The 12,286-nt window shown below is 43.2% G+C and overlaps 1 protein-coding gene across 2 annotated transcripts in view; it reads right to left on the bottom strand.

Annotated features, from left to right (window-relative positions):
• Nucleotides 1–11,788, bottom strand: part of SHCBP1 (SHC binding and spindle associated 1) — a 41,370-nt gene extending 29,582 nt beyond the window's left edge. The window contains exons 1-4 of one of the 2 annotated variants that reach the window (XM_050773484.1): nucleotides 11,649–11,788; nucleotides 8,131–8,298; nucleotides 7,550–7,665; nucleotides 5,851–6,059 (exon numbers count right to left, since the gene is read on the bottom strand). In XM_050773484.1, the coding sequence (XP_050629441.1) occupies nucleotides 5,851–6,059; nucleotides 7,550–7,665; nucleotides 8,131–8,298; nucleotides 11,649–11,751 (596 nt within the window). In that variant the 5' untranslated portion in view covers nucleotides 11,752–11,788. Of the gene's footprint in view, nucleotides 1–5,850; nucleotides 6,060–7,549; nucleotides 7,666–8,130; nucleotides 8,299–8,421; nucleotides 8,549–11,648 lie in introns of those variants that run through there. The other variant, XM_050773485.1, reaches the window with a different exon arrangement.
• Nucleotides 11,789–12,286: the final 498 nt, after the last annotated feature.

The raw sequence follows: 12,286 nt of genomic DNA, 5'->3' as shown, positions 1-12,286 counted from the left end.
AAGGACATAATCATAAGGCAGTGGTTCTCAACCCTCACTGTACACTGGAGTCCCCTGGGACACTTTTAAAAATTGATTCCCCTGTAATTCCAGCTACTCAAGAAGCTGAGGCACAAGAATCACTTGAACTGGGAGGCTGAGGCTGCAGTGAACTCAGATTGCACCACTGCACTCCAGCCTGGGCGACAGAGTGAGATTCTTTCTCAAAATAAATAAATAAATTTAAAAACAAAAAAAACTAGTTCACTCTCCCGGGCCAATCAATCAGAATCTGGTGGGGTTGAGGAAGGTGCAGGGGAACCAGCATCCATACTCTTCTTTTCTTTTTTTTTGAGACGAAGTCTTGCTCTTGTGATCCAGGCTGGAGTGCAGTGGCTCCATTTTGGCTCACTGCAACCCTCCCGGGTTCAAGCAATTCTCCTGCCTCAGCCTCCTGAGTAGATGGGATTACAGGCATCCACCACCACGCCCGGCTAATTTTTGTACTTTTAGTAGAGACAGCATTTTGCCATGTTGGCAAGGCTGGTCTCAAACTCCTGACCTCAGGTGATCCCCCCGCCTCGGTCTCCCAAAGTGCTGGGATTACAGGCATGACCCACAGTGCCCAGCTGTATCCATATTTTTTTAAAGTGCTCCAAGTGATTTAACAAATTTATTATGGAAAATCCTAAACATATACAACAACAGAGAAATAGTATCATGAATACCATGTATCATCAGGCAGCTTCAACAATTACCAATTCACAATCTTATTTCATCTCTGCTTCACCCCAGCACCCTCTGCTCTCCTCCCCCACCATCTTGATACTGGATTTTTTTGTTGTTGTTCAGATGGAGTTTTGCTCTTGTTGCCCAGGCTGGAGTGCAAGGGCACAATCTCGTCTCACTGCAACCTCCAGTTCCTGGGTTCAAGTGATTCAGCCTCCCTAGTAGCTCAGATTACAGGCGCCTACCACCACGCCCCGCTAATTTTTTGTATTTTTAGTAGAGATGGGGTTTCACTATGTTGGCCAGGCTGGTCTCAAACTGACCTCAGGCAACTCACCCACTTCAGTTTCCCAAATATACTGGATTATTTTGAACCAATCTCAGACACATCAAATCATTCACAAATTTTTAGTATGTATCTCTAAAATAAATCTTTATACCAAAAGTTTTAATTTCTTGATATTACCAAATATCCAGTGTTCAAATCCCCCAATTGTCTTCTGCTGCTGTTTCACAGTTGACTTGTTCCAATCAGGCACCAAATGAGGATCCACTGCTGCCCTTGACAGACATGTCTCTTAAATCACTGTTAGCCTATGCATTACCTCTCCCTCTTTTTTCCCTTGCAATTTATTGACTAATTTCCCACACTCTAAATTTTGGTGATTACATCCCCATGGGGTCATTTTTTTTTTTTTTTTTTTTTTTTTTTTTTTTTTTTTTTGAGACAGTGTGTTGCTCTGTTGCCCAGGCTGGAGTGCAGTAGCACGACCTTGGCTCACTGCAGCCTCCGCCTCCTGGGTTCAAGCAATTATCCTGCCTCAGCCTCCCGAGTAGCTGGGATTACAGGCACGCACTACCATGCCCTGCTAATTTTTGTATTTTTAGTAGAGACAGGGTTTCGCCATGTTGCCTAAGCTGGTCTCAAACTCCTGGGCTAAAATGATCCGCCTGCCTTGGCCTCCCAGAGTGCTACGATTACAGGTGCACCCAGTCCCCATGGGTCATTTAACATGTACTTCACGTTATTTCTAGTAAGATCTACAGACCTGCGGGGCTTCAGGAAGGATTTTTTGCAAGAATACTTCAAGGGAGGTGTAATGTACGTCAGTCAAGAAGCAGGAAGAGCAGAGCCTCATTCAAAAAGCCACTGTCTGTGTGGAGTGTGTACATTTTTCCCATGTCTGCATGGGTTTTCTCCAGGTACTCTGATTTCCTCCCACATCCCAAAGATGCATGCACGAGGTGAATTCTGTGTCTGCCTTGTCCCAGTCTAAGTGTGAGTGTGTGTCAGTGCACTCTGTGATGAAATGGGCTCCTGTCCACGGCTGGTTCCTGCCTTGTACACTGAGCTACGGGAATAGGCTTTGGCCACCTGCAATCCTGAACTGGAATAAACAGGTTGGAAAGTGAATGAATACAAATTACTGTCAAACAAAAATTCATGAAGTATACAATAATCATACAAATGCACAACAATCAATGCTGTGGCATGAAATTGCTCAGCGAGCCCACCATGTTTATCATTGTTTTGAACTGGGTGATGGTAGGAAGTGCTCCTTATAATTTCCGCTTTGCAAACATTTATTCCTTCATTTACTCAACACCACAATGACCACTGTCACTCACTGTTTCACCGAAAATTGGAAACTGGGTCAATAATTATCTTGTTTGCATTAATATTTCTTAATGTATGTATAGCTCATATTTATTTCAATGTTTAAGATTAGAATTGTTTGGGGTCTTTATTTAGAAGTTTGATGATGCTTTCATGACCAGAAATATGCTGTAGAAACTTTAACTTTTGTTTACATCAGTCAGCCTATGGTAAAATTGGTTTCATTAACATTGCAGTTTCTAAGAACCTACCAACAACAGTAACTGAGGACTTTACTAAAACGCCTGGCCAAGTCTTTTTGTGAGGTTAAGATTGATCAACAGATACAGGCTGTCAGCCTGATCCACCCTCTATAAAGTTCTCTTTCCCTAATGGTTGCAGCAGTCATTGATGTTCACTGTCTAGAACCTTTATTTCATTAGTGGTTACAAAATACTGATATTCTATCACTTTCTTCATGTATTGGTTGGAATACTTTTATAAAGAAATTCCTCAGGTGATTCCAAAGTGGTTCCAAGGTTGATTAGGGAAAAAACAGTAGATGGCCTAGAACTGATCGCTGGGTAACTCCGACATTCTAAAGTTTGAGCATGAGAGGAAAAGCTGGCCAAGATGACTTAAGACAGCAAGCCAGTAAGACACCAGCTGAACAGTGGTGTCCCGAAAGCTGAGAAGAGAGTGTGTTAAGAAGATGGGAATGATCAAATACCTAGAATGTCAAGAGGTCAAGCAAGATGAGATCAGAGGCAAGATGAGATCAGTGAAATGTCGACTGAATACAAGAACATAGAAGTCTTTGTGCATAATTTCAGAGATGAGGTCAGGGTAGAAATGTTACTGGGACGCCAGCAAGTATAGACTGTGATTATATATAACCCTTTCAAGAAGTTCTGCTGTGAAAAGGAAGCACTGAAAATGAAACCAGCCATCTCCTAATTACTGTAGATTGGGCTATTAGTCCCTTCACCCTCTAGTGGAGTCTTTTTTTTTTTTTTTTTTTTTGTAATGAACTTAAGCATGCCTCTACTCAACTAAAAAAACCTCTGCTGGCTCCCTTTTAGCCCTCAAAAAGAAGTCCTGGACGTGGTACTATAAATAGATTCATAATCTGGCCCTATTGCACCTCTTCTGCCTTAGAGCCGTTGTACGTAAACTCTCAATTTCACAAGCTCTTTCAAACCTCCATGTAACTTGTCAGTCAGGCTGCCAGAAGTGCCTTCCGCCTTTTCCACGTGATAAACTTATAGTTCTATTCCATGACTCAGCTCCAATGTCATCCTCACCAGTACCATGCCAAGCATTAACACATCATTCCCATCTGCACCTCCCCCAGTGTTGGTTCTTTCAAGCCAGAAACGTGTAAGTCAGCCTGGACTTCTCTCACTTCATTCACATCTTCTCATCTCCGATATTCACTCGACCAAGTCCCAGTCATTCTACTTTCTCAGTAAGCCTCCATCTGTCCTCTCCATATCCCCACTCTAGTCCTCTCTCTTGCCTCTTAACTGGTCTCCCAATTCCATCTCCCACCATTTTTCTACACAGAAGCCACAATGAACCCTTGAAAACACAAAGCAGCACTTTAGGGGACTGAGGTGGGAGGATTGCTTGAGCCCAGGAGTTCAAGACCAGCTTGGGCAACACAACAAGGCCCCCATCTCAATGGAAAAATTGTGTCAAAAAATTAGCTGGGCAGTGGTGGCACATGCCTGTAATCCCAGCTGATCCAGAGGCTGAGGCAAGAGGATGACTTGAGCCCCGCAGTTCGAGCCTGCATTGAACCATAACTGCACCACTGCACTACAGCCTGGGCAACAGAATAAGACCCTGTTTCCAAAAAAATAAAAACACAAAACACAAAACTAGTCATATTTGCCCAAGAATAAAAATCCTTCAGTGGCTTCCCACTGCTCTTAAAGACAAAAATGACTAGCCAGCTAACAAAGCGCCACACTGTCTGGGCCCTGCCAACCTCTCTAATCTCATTTCCTAGGTCTCTCCCAGCACTGTCTGTGTTTCAGCCATGCTGGCCTTTCAGCTCCTTCAACACACTGAGCTCCTAAATCTTTTCCCTTCCCCACCCTTGCCTCCCCTTTCACCCAGCTAACGCAAGTTCAAATGTCATTATTCCAGGAAATAACCCTAGAAATGTAACTTGACCTAATCTTAGGACACTCTGTAATTCTTCACAGCACTGACTGCTATTTCCAATCATGCAGACATCTGTGCGTGATTATCTCTTGAAGGCTCATCTCCTACCTTTAGACTAACAGCTCCCTGATGATGGTGTGTCTCATGCACCAGACATACTCCACCCTTGACTAACGACCTGGCACTCAAATATTTATTGAATCAATGAACGAATGAAATCCCTCATAATTTGACCCTCTCTGGGCACTGACCCAAATCTCAGCCCTCAAAATGCAGTGTACATTTAACCAGGCTCCTCTGCAAATAATACTACCAAATAACATTCCAGATACTTATTTTTCTACCAACTTCTATGCCCATAGAGATTAGCTCTCTGATTCCTAATTTCCTAAACTTATCAGTTATCTCTTTATCTTCAAATGTTTCAATTGACAGATTTTTTTTTTTTAATGAGAAAAATAGAAGGGAATTATTTGGGTTCTGGACAGAAACTGGTTCTTTAGATTCACTCTGCTTGGCCCAATACTGAACATCTAGGGTTAAATGTTCTTGCATACAATCGGAAACTGTCGGTAAGATGTTGGCAGCAGGGCCTGAAACATTCTGCTTCTTTGCAGAGCATTCGAGTTAAGCTCAGCAAAACTAGGCTAACTTACTAATGGTATAGAAAATGGAAAGTACTTTTTATACTACAAAACACCAAGCAATATTATTTACATTATGGTCATTATATATTACTCAAATGTTATACTCAGATATTTGACTGTGTAGGGGTCGGAGGAGATAGGCACCCCTAACCCCCGCATCATTCAAGAGTCAACTATACTAGTTTTGTCAGCTTTTCTATTAGTTTGAAATTATCATAAAATGACTTAAAACGTTTTTAGGCCAGGTGCATAGTGGGTCACGCCTGTAATCCCAGCACTTTGGGAGGTAGAGGCAGGTGGATCACCTGAGGTCAAGAGTTTGAGACCAACCTGGCCAACATAGTGAAACCTCGTCTCTACTAGAAGTACAAAATTTAGCCGGGCATGGTGATGGATGCCTGTAATCCCAGCTACTCAGAAGGCTGAGGCAGGAGAATCGCTTGAACCCAGGAGGTGGAGGTTGCAGTGAGCCAAGATCACGCCAATGCACTCCAGCCTAGACAACAGAGCAAGACTCTGTCTCAAAATTAAAAATAGAAAAAAATGATTTAAGACATTAATTTTTTTTAATTTAAAAAAGATTATCCTATCTTTGGATATTTTTAAATACTGCAATGACCAAGTTTACAGTTGAGTTTTAAATCTGGGTCTAACACAGACCAGAATTACTTCATTTCATCCAAAGTTTCTGGCCACAAGGTTATTTTTCTCAACTTCTTTTCCTACCTGACATGCTCAATTGCAAGGGCTGTCTGGTCAAACACTCCCGAATCATCAAACACCACCCAGAGCTCCTGCAGGGGCAACCGATGTTCCTTCAGATCGAGGAGCTCCTTCATGCACTCCACGGTAAAAGTGCTCACTTGAGAGTCACAGAGGTATGGTTCAGCAAGCCTCACCACTGCCTTCAAGGCTGCAAAGTCCACATCTGTGGCCTGAAATTTAAAATGATGAGACTTAACACATGGAAATCAAAATTAAGATATACCTATAAGACTACCGACAACCTGATTTTTTTAAAAGCATGCAATGTGGGTGGGGAGCCTTTACCCATAACATAAAGGATGAACAAGACAGGCTGGCTCATGGAGCTTACACTGTAATCCTCATGGAGCTTACACTGTAATCAGGGAGATCAATAAACACAATGATAACGAGTAGGTGACAGAGAATAACTAGCAGGGGTGGGGATCTGGTTCTGCTGAGATGGCCAAGGAAATCAGCTCTGAGCCAAGCTGAGGAGGATGAGAAGGAAGTGGCCATCTGAAGAGCAGGGAAAGCGCAAAAGGCCTGTGCCAGAGACAGGCTTGGCAGCTGAAGGAGCGGGAAGGCAGTCTTTGCTGGAGCCAAAGGGAGAAAATGGAGGAAGGGGGTGGTGTGCAGTGGAGCAGCAAGACATGAGGTAAGAGAGAGAGAGGCAACAAGACAAGGACATGAAGGACATCTGAAGGAGCTTGGATTTTACGTGTTTTCTATACAATGAGAAGCCATAAAGCCAATACTAAGCCCTTGGTAAAGACAATGCATTAGGAGTTTTAAGCAGAGAAATGGCATGCTTCTGTTTTGAAACAATGACTTTGACTGTTTTCAGAGAATGGACTGGCAGGGGGCGCCCTATCATAACCAAATGAATAGGCCTGAACTTCAACCAAAAAATATTAGCATAATCCAAAATTTTAAAACTCACAAGCAATAGCTGCAATCCACTGCCTCGTACATAATCACTGCAGTATGTGATGTCATTTTCTAAGGAAGCTGCAGTGACAACTTGTATTCACACTCCCTGGTTTGACATTTTAGGTTACTAGGGCTTTTTGTGGTCAGTTAACAAACACTGAGAAAAATTCAAAGCTGTAATTAGAATGCAAATGTAATGTAAAAGGCCTAGTCAGCAGAAGAATAAGATTGCTTTTACATTCTGCAATGGGACACAATGTCAAGAGATTAACCACATATAAACAAACTTGCTATGCAAAAAATGGGCTAGTTTTAAAATGCCACTTAGCGGAGGTTGCAGTGAGCCAAGATCATGCCACTGCACTCCAGCCTAAGCAACAGAGTGAGACTCCATCTCAAAATAAATAAATAAATAAAAATGTCTCAGGTTTGAGCTGCTTAACGAATTATAATTAAGAAGTTAAAAACTTTTTTGAAACCATTAACTTCATAATTAGGCCTAATTTTTTAAGTGATCTCAAATACCTTCTTTTAATTAATTTAAACCAGTTTAATTCCCTGGTAACAACTCCTCAGTTGCCTTTAAAATTTGCAGAACACTTCCTGCAACATGGCAATTAGATGTGAAACACATGCTCTTTCAATCAGCTCATAAACTTTAATTAAAAATAAGCACTTAGGCTATAACAGTCTGAAGTAAAGTGCTTATAGCTACAGACAAAGGTCTTAAAAACAAAATTAACCTTACCTCAACCAGTACCTTGAACACGTTAGTGTGCCAGACTGCCCGCCATCCAGATGGCTCAAGGACCTTCTCCAAGAACTCAGCTGTGAATTCCTGTACCTCAGAGGCCTTGCAGTCAGCTACAAACAAATTAAACACAAGAAGAATTGAGAATACATAAAGCAGAGGGAAGTTAATAAATCCACTTTCTCAGAAACAACAACTGGCAATCCCAGGGACTGAAACAAATAATCTACTTGTAAACTAAAAAGATAAAAGATAGAAAAAACCAGCCGGGCATGGTGGTTCATGCCTGTAATCCCAGCACTTTGGGAGGCCAAGGCAGGTGGATCACCTGAGGTTGGGAGTTCGATACCAGCCAGACCAACATGGAGAAACCCCATCTCTAGTAAAAATACAAAATTATCTGGGTGTCATGGCTCATGCCTGTAATCCCAGCTACTAGGGTGGCTGAGGCAGAATCGCTTGAACCAGGGAGGCGGAGGTTGCGGTGAGCTAAGATCACACCATTGCACTCCAGTCTGGGCAACAAGAGCAAAACTCCATCTCAAAAAAAAAAAAAAAAAAGCAAAAAACCTACTCACCTAAAATGTAATCTTGATAGGCTCTGAATCGCTCATAGAACAAAAGTTGATTTGTTTGGAAAATTTCTGGGAAAAAGGTTTTTCCTTCAGGCATAAAACTTTGTAAACTAGAACCTGGTTTATCACGGTAGCTACAATCACTGCATGAATCTTCATCTTGGAACAAACCTAAAAAAAAAAGCAAAAATAAGCAAGCTCCAGTGTCTTATTGAATGCTTTGATTTTCATATCCTTGCATAGAAATCCCAAACAAAATACAAACAAGAATTTGAATATGAATGGTCTACTTACCTCTACCACTGTCAGAAGAAACTAGTTTTCCAAACTTAAAAAGATTTCAAAATGCAAATTCTACTTCAAAACAATAAGAATTTAAGATCTTTCAAAGTTAGATTTTTGTTGTTGTTCTGTGAGGTTTTGTGGGGAAGCAGAAGGCTGTTTGTTTTTGTTTTTGTTTTAGAAACGGTCTCACTCTGTCACGTAGGCTGGAGTGCAGTGGTGCAATCATAGCTCACCACAACCTCAGACTCCTGGGCTGAAGCTACCCTCCTGCCTCAGCCTCCTGAGTCTCTGGGACTACAGCAAAGCATACAGCCTGTGATTTATACTGCAGTTAGCAAGTTACAATAATCAAGTATCTTAGTTAGTTATTTCCAAAACAATTCCATAAAGCTCCTTTAAGAAAGGGAGCTGACTTCCTCTCAGATGGGTTAAACCCTCCCTTTATTTCCTACAATATCAGTCTGTCAATCACCCCTCAATAAACAGGGATGAGAGAGTCTTAATAATCCATAAGGTTTACTTCAGTAAGATTATTAGGTTCCTCCTCACTGATTTCAATGACTCTGTCTAAGGAAAAGATTGGAAAATGCAAATCACATTAGGTTTGGGCTGTATATAATGTTTCATAAGGTATGATTCAGCCAGTGGCATATCTAATTCTGTGTAATAAGATGTTTTTAATAAATGAAACAACTACTAAATAAGCAATGCTAAAAAGGGTAGCATTTAGAATGTAGAGTAGTTTCCAGAGGTGGTAGTTTTCAGGGAAGGTAACTGAGCTGTTAGCAGATACTTTTTTCTCCCTCCCCCTTGATTTTCTCCTTCCCTTTCCTCCTTCCTTCCATTTCTTTGTCCCTGTTCAGGCCACCAGAAGTATTTGACCCACAGATGACCAAAGTGTACTGAAGGGTCTACTGCTCACAAACACTGATGCACATGAGCCTTAGAAGGCATCAGTACCTTACTGGTTATGTGACAATCACTCTGTGCCTCAGCTTCCTCGTCTATAAAGGAAAGATAAAAATAGTACACCTACTTCAATTAAGAAGATTAATTATTTGTTAATAATTTACAACAGTGCCTATAATATAATGTATGTTTACTAAAGAAACAGTAGTACTTTAGCACCATTCTTTTTTTTCCAGCACCATTCTTTATAGCTTTATGGAGGTATAATTAACATAAAGAAGTTATATGTATTTAAAGTGTATAACATGATGGCCAGGCGCGGTGGCTCACACCTGTAATCCCAGCACTTTGGAAGGCCGAGGTGGGCGGATCACCTGAGGTCAGGAGCTCTAGACCAGCCTGGCCAACACGGTGAAACATGGTGAAACCCCGTCCCTACTAAAAATACAAAAATTGGGCCGGGCGCTGTGGCTCAAGCCTGTAATCCCAGCACTTTGGGAGACCGAGGCAGGCGGATCACGAGGTCAGGAACTCGAGACCATCCTGGCTAACACAGTGAAACCCTGTCTCTACTAAAAATACAAAAAACTAGCCGGGCGAGGTGGTGGGCGCCTGTAGTCCCAGCTACTGGGGAGGCTGAGGCAGGAGAATGGTGTAAACCCGGGAGGCGGAGCTTGCAGTGAGCTGAGATCCAGCCACTGCACTCCAGCCTGGGTGACAGAGCGAGACTCCGTCTCAAAAAAAAAAAAAAAAAAAAAAATACAAAAATTAGCCACGTGTGGTGGCGGGTGCCTGTAATCCCAGCTACTTGGGAGGTTGAGGCAGGAGAACCACTTGAACCCGAGAGGCGGAGGTTGCAGTGAGCTGAGATTGTGTGCCACTGCACTCCAGCCTGGGCAACAGAGTGAGACTCTGCCTCAGAAAAATAAAATAAAAAATAAAGTGTGTAACATGATGTTTTGATATACCTTTACATCATGATTACCACAGTAAAGTGAATTAGTATTTCCATCACCTCGCATAATTACCTTTTGTGTGTGTGTGGTGTGAACACTTATGATCTACTCTGTTAGCAAATTTCAAGTACAAAATTTGCATCGTCACTGCATCATCACGTCATTGTCTATTAATACTGTAATAATAATACAGTATTATTAACTATAGTCACCATGCTGTATGTACATCAGATCCCCAGAACTATTCATGCTGCATAACTGAAACTTTGGACCCTTTGACCAGCATCTCCCCATTCCCCCCACCCACTGGCAACTACCACTCTACTCTCTTTCTGAAACTTCCTCTTTTTTAGATTCCCCATATAAGACATGTCATGCAGTATTTATTTTTGCAACCACTTTAAAAACTTTATTTCACGGCCGGCGCGGTGGCTCAAGCCTGTAATCCCAGCACTTTCACTTCATCAGGAGATCGACCACAGTGAAACCCTGTCTCTACTAAAAAAAAAATACAAAAAATTAGTACAGGCTGAGGCAGGAGAATGGCTTAGTCAGTGAGCCGAGATCCGCCACTGCACTCCAGCATGGGCAAAACGTGAACTCCGCCAAAAAAAAAAAAAAAAAAAAAAAAAACTTTATTTCACTTCACCATTTTTCCAGATGGGAAAACTGAAGCCAAGTGACTTTTGCCACTTGGAGAGGTGGGTTAACAGTGGAATTGTCACACTTCTGTTTTCTCACTTTGTTGGGACTCTGCTACACAATACAACGGAAAGTGTTAACGTAAAAACGTGAACCAGCTTAAAATACCAGAAAAAAAAATAGTAACGAAACTCTATGAGGAGGAAGAAAGGGCAGAGAACTAGGAGACCCCGGCTCTATTTCTGGACTCTGGCCCAAGTTGGCGCTCCTCACTTTGGACACGTCACTACCCTCCGTGGACAGGACAGCCATGTAGGCCAAGGGTTCAAGCTTTCCTCTTCTTCGGAAAAGGGAAGTGTGGTTCGTGATCTCCTTTGAGATGCAGATGAAAAAGATGACCTCTTGAGCAACGGTAAATGCACAGTTTCCGCAAAACCCATCTGGATTGGGAATTCCTAGACCAATCCAGCTCCCTCCAATCTCGGGGCGGGCTGAGGCCAGAGAGTGCAAAGACAGGGCGAGATGGGGAGAGGGAAGAGAGAGAGTCCCTCACCCCCACGGCACCGCCCGACTTTGACGTCCGGTCACTGGGTCCCGGCCGCGCACCGCCGTTCCCGCCGCCCTGGAAGACGGGTCCGGAAGGCCCGCGACCCAGGCGCCCTCCGAGGGTCCCGACGCCCCAGGCCTCCGCTCAGAGGCGGTACCTCGGGCCGGGAATGGAGAGCTCACCTTTCTCCAGAGACGCCGGCTCCTGCTCTGCCGCCCAGCCCGTGCGCTCCGGCGCCATGGCCGCCGCCGCCAGACCGCCGCCAGTCACCGATCCGTCAGCCATTTCAAATTTCCGCGGACGGTCGCCCAGGCAATGACGTGATGACGCAGGCTCTGCTGATTTGATAGTCGGGCCGAGGCCGTGGACCAATTAGAGTCCGGCCCCGCTCCAGCCCCCACCAACCCCGCGGCGGCGCCCCAGGCTGACAGCTGTTCTTGTTCAAGTGCCCGGCCTTTGCTTTTCTGGGATGAAGTTGAAGAAAGTCGAATTGGGACATAATTTGGAATGATTTTCCGAAAAAACGAACGAGCAATGCCTGGAAATGAGATATAGTGGAAAAGTCACTGGGTTGAGAGTCAAAAAACATAATATTTAAACTTATCTGGGTTATTCCTAGTGGTATTGCCTTGGGCAAGTTATTTCACCTCCCAAAAGCACAACTTCAACTGAAAAGGATGCTGGTCTACGTGGGCCCAAAACTTTTCACCACCGAACACCAGTCTCTCTCTGTCTTTCAATACACACACAGGGAGAGAGAGCGCGCGCGCATATTTTCAAACAATGTCAAATTAAATTTAGTAAGTAAATTTGTTAATTT

This window comes from Macaca thibetana, chromosome 20 (genome assembly GCF_024542745.1).
Source record: "Macaca thibetana thibetana isolate TM-01 chromosome 20, ASM2454274v1, whole genome shotgun sequence".
Taxonomy (NCBI): Eukaryota; Metazoa; Chordata; class Mammalia; order Primates; family Cercopithecidae; genus Macaca; species Macaca thibetana.
The sequence above is the reverse complement of the archived record's forward strand: the minus strand, read 5'-3'. Positions and strand labels throughout refer to the sequence as shown.